The 18,455-nt window shown below is 38.5% G+C and overlaps 1 protein-coding gene across 1 annotated transcript; it reads right to left on the reverse strand.

Moving 5' to 3' along the window:
- Positions 1 to 1,813: 1,813 nt before the first annotated feature.
- On the reverse strand, positions 1,814 to 18,048 carry LOC136886099 (uncharacterized). The gene is made up of 4 exons (XM_067158835.2): positions 18,002 to 18,048; positions 11,441 to 11,570; positions 9,458 to 9,553; positions 1,814 to 2,155 (listed from the first exon to the last, which is right to left on the reverse strand). The coding sequence occupies exons 2-4, from the start codon at positions 11,504 to 11,506 to the stop codon at positions 1,991 to 1,993; spliced, it is 327 nt and encodes a 108-aa protein (XP_067014936.2). The 5' UTR covers positions 11,507 to 11,570; positions 18,002 to 18,048; the 3' UTR covers positions 1,814 to 1,990.
- Between the last annotated feature and the right edge of the window lie 407 nt (positions 18,049 to 18,455).

Here is an 18,455-nt window from a genome sequence, read left to right on the forward strand (position 1 = left end):
CATCATCCTCCACATTACACTAAGAGCATCCCTGTATTCTTTGTCAGTACAATTCTGATATACCTTGTACACAGATCATTAGAGTGAGTGCGCCTCGATTCAGCGACAGATTTCTTAGCCACACGTTTGAAAAAAACAATTCTTTCCCTGTGTTCTGGAGTCTTTTTTGAAAGCCAATTTATATAGAGTATGTCTTTGTCTTTTTAGACACCTCTTCTTGGACTGGAATCATCCATAAGAACGTTTGATTTCCAATACAGTAGGAACTAGGTTATGTCGTTCCCAAGTTTATTGTGATGGTTGCAGTGAAAGATCTGCAGAATGTGTCCACATGTTGTCAATTGCATTCAGATCAACGAGAGGAAAATTTATGCTAACTGCTATTCTCCTTCTAGTAATTAAGCTTCCACCACATGATCTTCTCGGGGGCATTTATCCCTCCATCTCTACGATGGATTGAGATCCTTAAATCCGCTATGCCCATCTTCTGCAGAGGTGGTACACACATGACATGGCATTCACATCCTCTGTTAGACGGAGATCACGGTGCTGAACAACGATAAGGTCAATTTGGTTGCTGCAGTCACAACAAGTGAAACCTAAAACATGAGTTCCATCATCATATCAGATACCGAAGGTATTACCACCACTACAGCTATAAAAATTCTTAGTGTGATCAACATGCACATTAAGATCACCACAGACAATTGGAAACTCATCTTCAGGACATGCTGCAACATGATCTTGTAGCTCCTGTCAACGCAGTTCCTTACTCAGGTCATCACAGCCAGATTGTGACAGAGAAAACACAAGTTCGAGAGGATGTAATGTCGAGTGTAATTGACATAAGGCTGTCTGAATAGTGCTGAACCTCAGCAACTCAATCTTGTAGGCTTGCGCACACAATGAAGTCAACAGCATTCCTGCTGGATGTAACCTGGTAGATAAGTTCTCAGATATCTCTGATGTCATGAGATTTCTGGCCTTTCCAATGCAAGCAACTTACTATGTAATTAACATAGCTACTCTTCAATTCTAGACTGGACTTATATTATCCTAATTACAACAGGTTAACAGGAATAGAATTCTAGTGATAACTAAATTTCTAAGGAGAAATCTCCCCTACATTGAAAAGTTTAGTAATAATAAGGCAAGAATGATATTTGCTAATAAAATAACTATTGTACAATAACTCTAAGCCACATTTATATGTATCCTAATTACAATAGCTTAAATGATGCAACAAATACTCCTATACTATGAAACTATGGAACTGATGAGAATGTAACTTTTCATTGACTACGTACATAACATTTAGTTTCCTTGGTTTATGAAAGAGACAAAAGGTGAAAAGTTTGAATGTAATTGTCAGTCAGAGAACAGTGGCCAGTTATAATCATAAATTTAAGCCTTATTAATGAATGTTAATTGAACATAACCTACGGCATTTTGTTTATTTGATGGTTTCTACTATTTCTTTTTCACACCAACACAGGTCATATGGCAATGACGAGGTAAAAAATGGCTAGGAATGGGAAGGAAGCAACTGTGGCCTTACCTAAGGTACAGTCGCACCATTTCTTTGCTGTGTAAATGTGAAACAATGGAAAACATGCACTTCAGGGCTGTCGACAGGGTGTTCGAACCCAGCATCTCCCAAATGCAGGCCGATAGCTACACAGCCAGTGGTTCAGTACCACAAGCAAGCAATTGCTTGAATTCCTTCTCTTCCACTACTTATTGTGAGAGTATCTTAATATGTAATTTCAAACAATAAGTTAAAAAGTAAGTTTTTATTAAAAAAATTCGGTGTTTACAGTTCCCCAGATTTACATGCATATTTCGACATAAGTTTTCATATATATGTTCAAAATTTTACGATATATGGGGTTACTTTGGAAAAGTAAAGAGTAAAGTAGAACCCCAAATTCACATCCTTCAAAATTCTATGCAGAGCATGCTTTCATCCCTTGAAGACATTATGGGCTGCCTAACTATGCTTGTCGGTTCTAGGATCGAGGTAGCCCTTACTTCTTCGCAGCTTCTCCGTATGCCTTTCACCAAGAATCCCTTTAGGAGACTTATCAAGCATATCGGCATTGTAATTACGATAGACCACGATTCCAAGTTTATGCTTATATTCTTGCAGCACAATCTGCAAGGAAAACACGAACGAACCCTACTCAGGAAAACTGCTAAAGACATTATTCTTGAGGTGATCAAACTAATGCAAGTTGAACCTAACAAAACTTCAGTTAGAGTGAAACACTCAAACATAATTCACTTCAACTGACATTTGTTGACAATGTGAACATTCAGTACCGCACGATAAAACAAACAAACTCTCCCTCTGAGGTACAGAGAAAAAGAAACAACAATCAAGAAATACGTTTATTACAATAGTTCTATGAACTTTGACTGTCCTATATCAACATAGATGTATCCATATTAAGGAACAAAGTATACACTTGATTGAAGATAAACCGATGTCCAGAATTACTCCACGGAATATTTGGAAGCTAATACTCAGAGAAGTGTAAAAGCACTAGTAAATTTCAAGCTATAAGCTGTAAACAGGAATCATGGATCAAAGCTATCTGGGCATAGAGAAACGCTCATGGGTCAATTTAACTCCAAAGGGAAGAGATTAGGTTGGATCAAACACATTTCAATGGCACTTGGGTGAATTATAAATTAACAAATAGTAAATTTAATGATTATCATAATTTTACTGTAAAACCAATTATAGTATTAAAATTAACAGCTAAAAGGTAGCTAGGCATCTCAGAAAACTGTTAATTATGTAGAATGACACTGTGTAAGCACTGTACAAATCTACAGATAGTGTGACTTTGAAGTTCTACACAACAATTTAATCTGAAAATGCCGTGGTTAATTTCGTCCATCGTATCTCTGTCTGAGGAAGGGAACTGTACTAAATTTGTGGCTTCATGGTAGTGTTTGTGATGATGTGGGATGTGTTCAGTGTATGTTGATGTTATCTGGTAGATCTGGGATCATTTAGTGTTGGTTTTTGATACAAATGTGTTGCGCCTTTTGTGCTCTGATTGTCAGCCATCTTGTTTCGTTGACAGTCCATAGATAACGCTACTTAGAGAGAAATTTGAGACACTCGTTTTACGTGTATACTATATTTGCCCTAAGTGTTAGCCATCTTGTTTTATTTGCCATCCATGCCATGGAAACCATGAAGACAGACACTCTACAAGCACTCACCAGCGTTTCATTAGTCATGGAATTTATACTTCTCAGTACCATTATAATGGATGTAATGTATATAGTCTTTAATTCTTTCGTGTGGTGTAGATTTTTGATAGTTGATGAGTTTAGTATGGTTAATTTTTATACATGTCGCCTGTTATGTGATTGTCATACCTCATGCCTGAAACGTATTCAATAGATGGGTGGTTTCGAAAGGATCTGGATCTAGAAGGTTTGTACTGAAGTCTCCCATCATTATAACATGTTCGTTCATAGGTAAGAGTCTGTTAAGATCAGTCTCTAAGTCATTCAGACGGTGAGCTTTAGGCCGCCTGCATATAGAACCTACTAAGCATTTCACAGAAGAGACCTGTATCTCTATCAATATGTACTCAGGTTTTCGCTCACACTGTTGAGGCGACTGACAGATATTTTGAGGTTTCAAGCACGAAGAGAAAAGCACAGACCCCACCTCAGCCTATGCCAAGTCTGTCATTCCTCAAAAGGCAGTAGCCGGGTAATTCAAGATTCTTAGCCTGCTGTTTGACTTTTAACCAACTTTCACTGCATAAGAAACAACAGGAGCAAATGTTGACAACCATGGAGATGAAGATGCTTCGATGGTCCATGGGGCTGACCCGATGTGACCACATAAGGAACACGGACGTCCGGCAAAAGTTTGGTGTCGCGCCCATCATAGACAAAGTGAGGGAAGCCCGTCTCCGCTGGTACGGCCACGACATGAGAAAACAGGACGACTCAGTTGCCAAAACAGCGCTCCACATCAACCCAGAGGGAACAAGACCACGAGGAAGACCGGCAAAGAGATGGACTGACAACATCAGGGCAGACATGCACAGTGTTGGCTTAACACCAGAAGATGTCAACGACAGACAGAAATGGAGGAGATGTAGCAAAGCAGCAGACCCTGCAAGTCGGGATTAATGCTAAGAAAGAGAGATACGTGTTTGAGAAACTAAACTCTGGGCATTAAGGTGACATAAGTGAAATGCGTTTTTATGTCTTTTTAGGGCTGACTGGAGAATGTGTGGTGCAGCTCCAAGGGGTGGGGTTCTGATCAATGGACTAGCAGGTAGACAGGTTGAGGGATGGGTGGGGAAGGGGAAATGTGACGAGGGAAAGTATTGCTATGGTCAGAGAGATTACGGCTGTTTTTGGTATGCATTGCCAATTGCAAAAATGAAACTAACTAGAACACAGCATGCGACTACATCCTATGAATGGTCAGCACTTAACGTATTTCAGATAGTTAAATTGTCAGTAATAATAATAATAATAATGATAACGTGCAACAGCAGATTAGGCATACAGAATACTCAAGTAAGAGCTTATTCAGCGTAGTGTTGATGTTAGATCTATGTAGATGTAAAACGGAGGCCTGACTTAAATTAGAACCAGTTAGGAAAATTTTATTAAAGAGTAACTAGATCGACACATGGTAGGAAAAGAAGAGAGATGAGTAAATAGATATTTAGATATATAGAGAAATAAATATGGTAAATGGATAGATAAATAAATGATAGATAGCCAGGTAGATAAAGTTACTTGGAAAATAAAAATAAAAGAGCTAGCTTCTCAGCACTGACTTATGGTAAAGGATGGGAGTGGACTTACATTATCAAGTGATAAGACAGCACTATAACAGAAGCTTAAGCCTTACGAAGTTCCTTTAACTGGCACACTCTTAATTTTATCCCGTCGGCCTTCTTGATTACGATGTATCCTGAGTCAGTTGAAGTGTTTGTAAGACCAAAACGCTGGATTACTGTCTTCAAGATGGACATTCTGATAGCCGTAAGATCTTTACGGTTGTTGTGGATGAGCCTTTCAGTTTCCTTTTCCTAGTAAAGACATCCTGTCGTGAGCAAAAAGACAAAAATTTCACTAGGAGAAGTCTTGTTTTCCCTGGTGAACGAGCTCCTACTCTGTGACACCTATCAATGTCATTAAATCTAAGATCTGCTCCTACTGTTTTGCAAATGCTGAGCACTAGTCCATCACAGTTTTCGTTCAAACATTCCGGGTTGCCGAAAATTCTTACGTTATTTTTTCTGCTGTATTGCTCCAATGAATTGCACTTGGTGTCCATATCCTCCTTCAGTTTGTGGATTTCCGCCTCCTTCTTATCAAGTTTTTCAGTCAACTCTGAAAATGCTTTGATATTAAATTGTAAGCTTGTTTCAAGATCTTTTATCACCCCTTCTGTTATGCGGGTCGAAATTGCCTGCGCAATTTTTACAAGGAAGCTGCCCGAGTTAATGAAGTCGTCCAGCATGCACTTCATGAGGTGGTCTACGTTGGCAGCACTGGTAGTGGCTAGGCTTCCTAACTCCTTTGTTTCGGCAGCCCATTTTCTTTACAATGAAAATTTGAAGAAAAAAAAAGATCAATACCGACAAAACGTGTGGGTATATCAATTCGTAAATACAAACGTAACACTTCCCCAAATTTTTCATCATTTTCACTGCTGTATAACACCTTCAAATCACTTAATTACTGTGGAGGCTCAGTCACTCACATCCATCACAAACCATTTCATCAGATAGGTTAGAAACTGAACACGGCGCGGCCCGAACGGTGTCACAATGCATTACACATTTACACAAGTTTTACCTACATCAGCACTGTTAATAATTGTAATAATAATAATAATAATAATAATAATAATGAGCACTTAAATGAGTATTAAGTTTAAGCGAATTTCACACATTCCTGCATTCAGTCAGTCCTTTTACGAGGTAGTGACTATCGCACACGTTATTACATAGTAAACAGTCATCCATTGGGTTGTGGAGTTTTGTCTATACGCATATTTCACTGTGGAAGCCATATATTTGAGCGATTAGAAAATTAAGAACGCAATATAAGCCTCGTCATTCCCCAACAACACAGAATGTACAATAGTAAGCAGATCAAAACATTGAAAATTTGATCATTCAGTCGATAGATCATAGTCACTTCTGCTTGCCATAGGTTATACATATTGCTATTGATGCTATTGGTTACTTCACATTCGAGATCACACTTGGTTTTGTTAATGTTTATTAAGTTTTTTTTACAATTCTTACCTCGCATAAAAGACATGCCTAAGATTAATGTTATAAAAATTGAAAAATTTGCTTCTATTAATGGGTAAATATGGTATGTTCATTTTATCTGGCAGAAGATTGAATTTCCAGATTTTTTGTTAATTCCCTCACATTTCCTGGATTTCCCGCTATTTATCAAATTCCCTGACTTTCCCCGGTTTCCGGTTTTCCATATGGAGGACACCCTGTTAAACCCATATTTGTACGGTGAGTCCACAGTCTTCTTATTTTTGTTGTAGAAGTGAAAAAAGGTTCACGACTGTGTGTTGCCATGTATGACTTTACCACCTGATGTGATAGCCTCCTCTTGTCCTATTAGTCAAATGGGGATGCTCATGCTTGAAGTTGGCTACAGCTTCAATATTGAAATCTACTACTGAGTGATGTACGGTGAGGAATCTGTAATGAGAGGAGGGTAGAAGGATTTTTAAGATTAGAGAAAAAAGGGTTAAATTTGACAAAAAATGCTGCATATACATTTATTTATCCCCTCGACCTTTCTGGTGTGAATTAGTTGCCATTGCAACATCAGAATGAATGACACTTGAACTTCTCGTATTTTATCTGTATGGTATTGAGGGAAGGGGGTTTGGCGGAGGAGAGGAGATGGGCGGAGCATTTGAGCTTACGCACAGTTGGCTGTAGGCTGAACATTTACACCGATAATGGCACAAACTTCGTCGAGCAGCTAAAGAAATCAAGGCCTTTCTCCAAAGCAGCCCTCAGAAAACCACCCCTTCACACAACTGCAGGCATGGGACTGATATGGCATTTCATAGCTCCTGCAGCACACACTTTGGTGGAATCTGGGAAGCAACTGTCAGGAGTCTGATATATCACCTCAGAAGAGTGATGGATTCTTATCGCTTCACCAACAAAGAATGGCCCACTCTTATAACACATCCTCTCACCACACATTTTTTAGACGTGTCTTAATTGTGTAAAATGTCGTTTGTGAGCTTACAACAAGTTTCCTCATTTTTATAACACACGTTCCTCTATGTAACTCTTTGTCTAGAGTAATCAGGATCCTGATGTTTATCCCTTAGGCATGAGATCACGGCTGATGATGCCCATGCAATGGGCAAAACATGTCCCCTTAAATTTGCATGACAAGATGTCAATCTTAATTTTAAAAACCCAATGTGTATTGATTACATGCATTTCAGTAAACTTTTGTAACATCATTGAATGAATGTACATTACAATACGGACCAGTCATGAGATTTGTAACATATAATTATGTGAGATATTTGTAAACAACCCAGAATGTGAAATTAATGTCCTCTGTTTGTATCGGAGATGAACCCTCTATAAAAATGTTAAATTAATGTTGTGTAGGAAACTATCAACTCATATAAAGACTATAAAACCAATCATACATCAAGAAGGCCATCTTCTTGTCACCAGAAGACTGCACAATACTAGTCGAGTGGAAACATTAGAAATTCTGTATTAACTCACAAATATTATTATGACGGCAGAACACCTTCAACTACTTCATCCTGGCACTCGACTCGCTGAGAGTCAAGTTTAGGATCTCATCGGAAGGGGGGCGGAGAGAAGCCACACTCATATACATCTCAAGTGCTCTAAGTTGAATGCAGATACCTCAGAACAATTAATGCGAAATACACAAATAGAGCCTGTAAGCCCGACATACCCATTCCTTAAAACTAGCACAGACTATGCTAGCCCAATTCTAACAAAAAAACGTGAGAAATCGAACAAGATCAGACTGTCTAGCTACCAAGGAATTCTAGATAGACAAGATACTTGATCTTACCACAACAACATTTTTATCCGCTCTTTATCAACTTAGTTATCATAGAGGTCAACCCCTGAACATTTACAGCAAAAACAGCACTAACTTCTTCGGAGCAGCTACAGAAATCAAGGCCTTTCTGCAAAACAAACCCTCAGTAAACCAACTTTTCACACAACTGCAGGCATGGGACTGACGTGGCATTTCATCTCTTCTGCAGCACCACACTTTGGTGGAAGTAGGGAAGCAGCTGTCAAGAGTCTGATATATCACCCCAGACAACTGATGGATTCTTATCACTTCACCAACAAAGAATGGACCATTATTATAACACATCCTCTCACCAAAGCTAAATGATGACCATTTTGAAACTTCATACCTAACTACATCCAAATTTCTTATAGGAGAGCCAATTACTACACACTCCGATCATGATTATACTTACTCTCTCATCACAACCTTGCCCACAAGGCTATATTCTCAGCAGCTAACCTAGAACTCCTGGAAGAGATGGTGAAATGAATATCTCAATAAATGGGCAATGAAATACCCCATAGCAATATAGTCATATTGAAAGATGATGACACACATCCTATGAAGTGTAGGATAAGTGTGATCCAATGTGTATCCTGGTAATGACGAATTCATCCATGTAATGAATGTTCAGGTGAGTAACAGTGAACTTACAAGGCCTATTCACAAACACTATCTCTTACGAAGTATGAATCAGAATGGCCAGATAACTCATGAATGGCTTATTCATTCACTGCATGTTTAAGTAATATTATAAGTCATAATGGACTAGTAACACCACAGACCACATCAGGAAGAATAAGAATATTTTTCATTTGCCACAAGATGGCTAAAATGTGTGTAGTGTATAAGCGAACGCACACAGTAAACAAGCATATCTCCTGCAACTTGTATCAACAAATTACTGTATTATCCAGAAATCCATAATTAATATAATCAATAAGATAACAAAGTGTTTCATTTGGGAGCAACTAGTAAAATATCCTGTAACAGTAACAAAACAATGTATCTTATAGCTACTTCTTGTTCGAAACTATTTATGAATTCGAAAGTATTAGTAGGAATGATTCCAGCTCCCAAAATGATATAGAGTAAAGGTCTTTGGAATAATCCTAAATGCTGCACAATTCATAACACAAGATTGTGGAACAACTTGAAGTAAAAGTGAAAATTAGGTCAGTAAACAGTCAATCTCATAAAAAGGTATATTTTCTGTAGGAATTTCAATCATGTGCTCTGAAATGAAGGATTAAACCCTGGTAACTGATGAGCCATTTTCTAAACATTTCCATTACCTGACAATGGCTTATCAAATTATATACATTACCTCAAGATAGTTTTCCTGCGATGACCCTGGCTCTGCTAACTCTGATTTAACTTCTTCTTTCAGAGCTATCACTTCTGATACATATTCAAAATTTTTCTGTGGAAAATAAGATATATTAGGTATGCTCATAACACACTTCTAATAATATAGTCACCAACAAATGAGCATTTTCATTCATTAATTTCCAGTATTACAGTTACTTTCAGAATTTCACTAATGCTTAATGAAGATTTCTACCAGCAGAGGATTGTAATAACCATAGGCTGTACTGAGAATGGTGTTACTATTTTTGCTCACCCCTTATATCACAGAAAGGATGAAAATGAGAACAAAATTTCAAATGCAAAACATTTTCCAGCCGTATCAGAAGATATACTACAAGGGATGGAATTGGGGCCATCTCACACAGAATTTGGAAGGAAGCAGCCATAGGCATAAACACTAAATTGTATGAACTGTTTTCAAATGTACAATCATATCAATCAAATATTAAAAGTTGTTTGAACCAATTAGAAATGTTACAGCTGTTCTAAAGAATCTTTTCTCAGCATAGAGTTTGTTTATAGACAGATAAAAATAACTTGAAATAATGGAATCACATTCTCTACTCTGGTTTTGGTGAGATCACAGGGACTACATAAAGCATTAAGCCATTTAGGTGTAACATAATAAACGTAAAGATGAAGGAAGCAGGCTTGTCTCAGTCATATACCAGCAAAAGATGTGATGTAGCCCAAAGTCAAAGCAACCACAAATGAAATATTTTACTACTACAGGCATGTTATGAAGTGTTTTTTGAAGAACTGTGGGGATGAGAACACTGTCAGTGGAGAGTCAACAGTGTTGGAGTGTATATCTGCAGTTTTAGAAAGATCTTTTATGATCTACTACGAGACATTTAAATTTCTCACTTGGATTCATAAAAACTTGTCAGCACTAAAGGGGCGGGGGGAAGGACTGTGACCAAAAACTTATATTCTAATATAAGTTAACTTACTAATAAATGTGAATTAAAGTATCAAGTTCTAGAATATACTGACTTAACCCATTCAATATAGAAGCGAACAGTAGCTGAACTAAGGAACTGATGAAAAGGATGCACAAAAAGGACAGGGAAATAATGAAGAACAGGAAAGAAAAAATTCTGTTTCATGTGCCGTAAGAGCTTAAAGTGTCAGAGCCCACTAAGAAGGGGCAAATTAAAGAAATTATTCTCAGAAATTGTGCATTCTAAGAGCCCTTAGAGGTTCTCCATATAACATAGAATCTAACCTGTATTTGAGGAATAAAATGAGCTAATCACTATTCTGCCTTTCAAATTGAATTCAACGTCTGAGCAAAATACTGACTTTGACAGAACGTACATTCAGATTTTGAGCTATTTTATCCCTTGTATGCCATAGGCAAAACTTCTCTTTCCTTAACACACATAATATCTACCACCGCATTGTGGATGTGAGGATAACCCAGAATAATCACACCGGTGTTGACATTTTGTTTAGCAGACTGGTGTATCCAGTCTCAAAAACACTAACGAATGATTTGTAATTTAACTTCTTCTACATGAATTATGGTACGAGTAATAATTTTTAACATGTCGTGCTAATGGTGGTGCAGTAGTGTTGGAGGATTTTAGTTTCTTTTTGTACAATGGGCCAACCATCCTCTATTCTAATCAGAGAGGAAAAATAGAAGAGGTGCAACCCCTAAACCAAATTAATTTTGATACTGACAGTAAAAAGTACAGGCTAATCCAACCCCAACCATAAGTTCCTAAGAGTTGGCAGCTTTGTGTAGTGTTGTGGTGCATTCTCAGACAAAGAAACAAAACAGAGTCATACTACACCTAGATGCTCATTCAGAAATTGGTGACTGCTGGTGTTAATACTCAGGAAGCACACAGAAAATTATGCCCCTTCCAAACTCTTCAGCTATTAAGGTTTAATTTCTGACCTCTAAAAAGTTATCTGGAATGAGGCTTACAAGTGATGCAGTTGTTGTTTCTTCCTGCCAGGCTGGTTCCTGTTTTATCTTTACTTCCAGGTCCATTTCGCACTGCAACTGAAGTAGTTAGAATGTACTGGGGTCGTTGATTACTTCCAATGACCTTACACTGAAACATAAGCCAGAAAAGTATATTACATTATTGATGTCATTGCTACTTATGTTGTTTGTCAACAGACTAAGCAACAAGCTTTTTACATGCAATTTTACATGACCGTCAATATTAATCATACCGAAAAACTCAAAATTTTACATGTCTCTTGACCTTGTGATCATACCCACAGGAGCTCAGTTTTCTATGACTGATACTTTGATCAATGCTAAAGACCTCCAGTTTTGCATGACTTCTAAAACAGTGATCACTTCCATAGGAAATATAAGTTAACATACAGTATCTGTGGATATCAAGGTCATAGTTAAAGGACCCCTAATATTACATAATACATTATATGGAAAAAATAGCTATATAACATACAGTTTTATATGGAACTAAAACCACAACAAGACCTTTCTTGTTAAAAATGCAACGTACATCGCTTGTGATCGAAATGCACAAAACTTCTTGAAAATTCAGTGACTATTCCATTGGTATATCACTATGATCACGTGGGTTTATATCTTGGAATCTTCCTAACATTTTTATCCTTTGCAATTAGCTTCAAAACTAACCGAACAAGTTCACAGTTCCTTCCGATTTGTTCTATAAAGATTTTCCTTCCCGGGATCATTCTCCTCTCATCAAGCTGATTCACTACCTCTTTATTTGAGACATATATTATCAATCTGATTTGCACCTCCATATGGTGTCGTAATCCATACTCAGTGTAAACATGATTTCTAAACTTTTCAATCCGTTGAACCTAAAGAACGTGATGGAGAACAGATGGGAATTTAGGCAGGATTCAGTGATGATATTTATCGATATTGAGAAGGCATATGTCAGTGTACCATGGCAAGTGGTCTCATGTGCATTGATAGAAAAGAAGGCACGGAGAGCAGAAGAACCAATTATAAAAGCCATGAACGAAAAGAGGGTAAGTATTATGAATAATAACAATTTCATGTGGCTATTACTAGCCGATTGCAGCCCTTGTACGGCAGACCCTCCGAAGAGGGTGGGCGGCATCTGCCATATATAGGTAACTGCATGTTATTGTGGTGGAGGATAGTGTTATGTGTGGTGTGAGAGTTGCAGGGATGTTGGGGACATCACAAACACCCAGCCCCCGGGCCATTGGAATTAACCAATTAAGGTTAAAATCCCTGACCCGGCCGGGAATCGAACCCAGGAACCTCTGAACCGAAGGCCAGTACGCTGGCGATTCAGCCAACGAGTCGGACAGTATTATGAATACTATGATAGGACAAACAAACTGGTTCAAAGTAGAAACAGGAGTTCAAAAAGGATGTGTTTTATCCCCTCCAATTTTCATTATGGTCATGGATGAAATCCACAAAACTATACAACAAAAAATGGCCACCAAGTAGGTATCATTGCAGATGAGACAGTAGTATGTGGAAAAGATGAAATGGAAGCACAAGAACAAGATACTGTATGGAATCAGGAGATAGAGGAATATGGAAGGAAAATAAGTGTTGAAAAGTGTACGAGTAGTGGTGACGAGAGGTAATAGAGAAGGAAGTGGGAATATTGAAGTAAAGGAAGACCATTATAACTTGTGGAATGCTTCCAGTACATACATACATACATACATACATTACATACATTATCATTATAGACTGTGATGCCTTTCAGCGTTCAGTCTGCAAGCCTCTGTGAATTCACTAAACGTCGCCACAATCCTCGATTTGCAACTAGTGTTGTGGCCTCATTTAGTTCTATACCTCTTATCTTTAAATCGTTAGAAACCGAGTTTAACCAATGTCGTCTTGGTCTACCTCTACTTCTCTCACCCTCCACAACACAGTCCATTATTCTCCTAGGTAACCTATCCTCCTCCATTCGCCTCACATAACCCACCACCAAAGACGGTTTATGCGTACAGCTTCATCCATAGAGTTCGTTCCTAAATTAGCCTTTATCTCCTCATTCCGAGCACCCTCCTGCCATTGTTCCCACCTGTTTGTACCAGCAATCATTCATGCTACTTTCATGTCAGTTACTTCTCACTTATGAATAAGATGCCCTGAGTCCACCCAGCTTTCGCTCCCGTAAAGCAAAGTTGAAAACAAACCGAATGAAAAGATAGTTCCGTCTGGGAGCTGACTTTCTTCTTACAGAATACTGTTGATCGCAACTGCGAGCTCACTGCAATAGCTCTATGACACCTTGATTTAATCTCACTTACTATATTACCATCCTGGGGAGCACACAACATAAATAGTTGAAATTATCGACCTGTTCTAGCTTTGTATCACCAATCTGTCATTCAATTCTGTTGAATTTCTTACCTACTGACATCAATTTAGTCTTCGAGACGCTTATTTTCATACCATACTCATTGGTATTTTCAGGTTCCAAGATAATAGACTGCAGGCTTTCGGCACAATCTGCCATTAAGACCAAGTCATCAGCATAGGCCAGCCTGCTTACTACATTTCCACCTAACTGAACCCTCCTGCCATTTTATACCTTTCAGCAGATGATCCCTGTAAACTACGAATAGCAAAGGTGAAAGATTACAGCCTTATCTAACCCCTGTAAGTACCCTGCACCAAGAACTCATTCTACCAACAATTCTCACTGAAGCCCAATTATCAACATAAATACCTTTGATTGCTTTTAATAATCTACCTTTAATTCCATAGTCCCCCAGTATGGCGAACATATTTTCCCTCGGTACCCTGTCATATGCTTTCTCTAGATGTTCAAAACATAAACACAACTGCCTATTCCTCTCGTAGCATTTATCAATTACCTGCCGCATACTGAAAATCTGATCCTGATGGCCTATCTGTGGTCTGAAACAACACTGGTTTACATCCAACTTCCTCTCAATGACTGATCGCACCCTCCCTTCCAAATGCCAGTGAATAATTTGCCTGGTATACTAATCAATGAGATACCTCTATAGTTGTTGCAAACCTTCCTGATCCCTTGCTTACAGATAGGTGCAATTACTGCTTTTGCCCAATCTGAAGGTACCTTACCAACATTCCATGCTAATTTTACTACTCTAGCCATTTCATCCCTGCCTTCCCAATATACTTCACCATTTCAGGTCTAATTTCATCTATTCCTGCTGCCTTATGACAATGGAGTTTATTTACTATCCTTTCCACTTCCCCAAGCATAATTTCACCAACATCATTTTCCTCCTCCCCATTTGCTTGGCTGTTCACAACACCACCAGGATGATTTCCATTTACATTGAGAAGATGTTCAAAATATTCCCTCCACCTCTCCAGTGATTCCCTGGGATCTATTATGAGTTCACCTAAATGACTCAAAACACTATTAATTTCCTTTTTCCCTCCCTTCCTAAGATTCTTTATTACTGTCCAGAAAGATTTCCCTGCTGCTTGACTTAGCCGTTCCAGATTGTTACCAAAATCTTCCCATGACTTCTTTTCGGATTCAACAACTATTTGTTTCGGTCTGTTTCTTTCATCTACATACAAATCCCTCTCTGCCTTGGGCCTTGGTTGGAGCCATTTCTGATAAGCCTTCTTTTTACGTTTACAAGCTGCTCTCACTTCATCATTCCACCAAGATGTTCGCCTTTTCCCATCTTTACACACAGTTGTTCCAAGGCATTCTCTTGCTGTTTCTACTATAGCATCCCTGTATGCTACCCATTCACTTTCTATATCTTGAACCTGCTTACTGTCTACTGTTCGAAACTTCTCACTAATCATATCCATGTACTTCTGTCTAATTTCATCGTCCTGAAGATTTTCTACCCTTATTCGTTTGCAGACAGATTTCACTTTCTCCACCCTAGGCCTAGAGATACTTAGTTCACAGATCAGATAGTGGTCTGAATCATCGAAAAATCCCCGGAAAACTCGTACATTCCTAACATATTTCCTGAATTCGAAGTCTGTTAAGATATAGTCTATTATGGATCTGGTACCCCTAGCCTCCCATGTGTAGCAGTGAATAGCCTTATGCATGAAGAATGTATTCGTAACAGCTAAACCATACTAGTACAAAAGTCCAGCAAATGCCTCACATTTCCATTAGCTTCCATATCTTCCCCACATTTACAAATCACCCTTTCATATCCTTCAGTTCTATTCCCGACTCTCGCATTGAAATCACCCATTAGCACTATTCTATCCTTGCTGTTGACTCTGACCACGATGTCACTCAATGCTTCATAATACTTGTAAACTTCATCCTCATCTGCACCCTCACATGGTGAATACACGGACACAATTCTAGTCCTAATTCCGCCAACTGCAAAATGTACCCACATCGTTCGCTCATTTACGTGCCTAACAGAAACTATGTTGCGTGCAATGGTATTCCTGATAGAGAGCCCTACCCCAGACTGTGCCCTTCCCTTTCTGACACCCGTCCAGTACACTTTATAATCTCTTATCTCTTCATCGTTATCTCCACTTACCCGAATATCACTTACTCCTAGCACACCCAGATGCATCCTCCTTCCTGACTCAGCCAGTTCTACTTTCATTCTTCCATAAGCCCCATTAACATTGTTAGCTCCCCATCGATTTCCATTTCTTTCGCAAAGTTTTTCCAAGGATTCCCTCGCCTGTAAAACGGGAGTGGGGCTCCGTTACTCCCATAGGTCCGAGGCTTGATTAAAATGTTCTGAGATCGGTAAATTCATGAAGCAGGATGCTACCCTACTTGCACATAGTCTAAGTGAGGATCTCTCCTTCTAACGGGTTATGGACCACCGGTAGATCGTACAGTCTTAGCCGCCTGAGCACAAGAAGGGTCAGGACTCAGAATATGTCCGAGATGCCCACTCCCATTCCATAGCAACTGGTATCCCGACTCTCAGGACCTCGTACTAGGCTACTCAGCCGTTGCCCATGGTTCACGAACTAGGACGTGACTACAGTAACCCACAAATATGAAGCACTGCTTTAACTATTCGGGGAGAATAATTGCAGAAGATGAGAAAATAAATTAAAAATTGGAAAGAGAATAGAACAAGCCAATGAGTTTTACCAATGTGTGAGATGTATAGTCTGTAACTGGGATGCCCCAAAGGAATGCAAGAAAATTTTGCACGCAATGTATTACACACCAATTTTGACATATGCATCAGTCAGAAACATAGAAATCAGGGAGAGAATTGGATTCCTTGAACTGAAAGGCAAGATAGAGTCCCGTAGCTGAAATGGTATGGACACATAATGAGAATGGATGGGATAGAGTTCCGAAATAAGTATATACAGAGAAAGTCATAGGAGAAAAACATCGGAGAATGCCCAGAAAGGGGTGAATGGATACGGTAATGAGAGTACAGAGAAGAGTGGAGTAAAAGTAGAAGAAATATTCGAGGAAGAAAGGGAGCGGTTGAGAGAGAAAAACAGAGGAGGCCCTTGATTCACATTTTAACCCAGTAGACTGGAAATGGAAAATGAAGAAAATTCTGTTGAAATGAAGACAAAAATGCATCCAATACTGCTATAGCTCATTTCATCGAACAATGCCACCAACATTTATTTAAGTGTCCTTTCCTTTTTTCTGTGCATGTCATATCTAATGACACAGCCGAGTGGTGCTTATGAGATTTCCCCTAGTAGGGAGTTCCATGTCAAACAATTGCTTTAAATGTTTAGCAGTTTTTATTGTTCCCAGGTGGTACAAAATTGTCTATGTTGAATACCTCGAGTAGTGCCTCAGAGAATTAATTTCAACCAATAGCAGTGTTCATTACCCACTTTGTGATATTTTACTGTAAATGTAAACATACTGCACTAACAATTAATACTACAATTTCTCCTACAGGTAATACAAGCTTCGTACCCGTGGCTAATTGAGTCAATCCTCCCGCAGTGCCAATACTGTAGTGCACCATGTTTACTTGTTCTGGCCATCACAGGTTATTCTATTAATATGTTATTGGCTTTAATTTCAAGCAACTACCTTTTACAGTTTCCACAGCCAGAATTTCTTCCTGAAGATTGTTCTTCCATTCCTGCTAGCAGTTTAATGTTGCACTAACAACTCCAAGGGAAAGGGATAAGATTAGGTATGCATCAGCATTAAATTAAGGTTAATTAATGACAAAATGGGGAAACCATGGAAACGTTTTTCAGGGCTGCAGATCCTAGGATTCGACCCCATGCAAACTAACCTCCTCTCGCCGCTGAAAATCTTTTACAAACCAATAAATCAAAGAGGCAACTGTTACTTAAATGATTACGAATAAATACCGGATATAGCTGCTGTGGGCTAATGATGTGATACAGAAGAATCTCCATAACAACACCGATATAACAAGATACAGATATCCTAAAAGGAAATCTCTCAAGATTTTGAACCATACTACCATATGTCGCAGCAAACAGCGTAGAGAACAATATACATATAACTCCCTTCTCAATTGAGATCTATAAATTTAGCAACAGTGAATTATTGAAATTGAACATTACCGACAATATGTTAGAGGTTGTGGACACAGTCTAAAATGATAGAAATCACAATTCCTCAATGAAGTAAATCCGTAACTCACCTAACGGAATGAGCTGTAGGATAGGCTAATACGCATCTTACGTAACAACATACAAGCCACTTCGAAACCAAATCGGATACTTGAATGTTGTTTAATCACTTAAAACAACCTTTAACAAACTCTTGAAGAACAAATTTCATTTGTAACAGTCAGTAGAATAGGCTGAATTTAGAAAGAGTGTATTACTAGTGACAACTACAAGAGTATGAGACACTTAGTGAAAATAGCAATTTATCTTTATGTTTGTGCTTAGTAGTGACATACGGTACCGGTATTGTAATTAGGATACGTCTGAACGTAGTTTAAAATTATTGTAGTGTACTGTACAGTAGTATACGAGTAATATCTTATTAGAAATAGGCGTGCTTACTTTA

The sequence above is a fragment of the Anabrus simplex genome, chromosome X, assembly GCF_040414725.1.
Source record: "Anabrus simplex isolate iqAnaSimp1 chromosome X, ASM4041472v1, whole genome shotgun sequence".
NCBI lineage: Eukaryota > Metazoa > Arthropoda > Insecta > Orthoptera > Tettigoniidae > Anabrus > Anabrus simplex.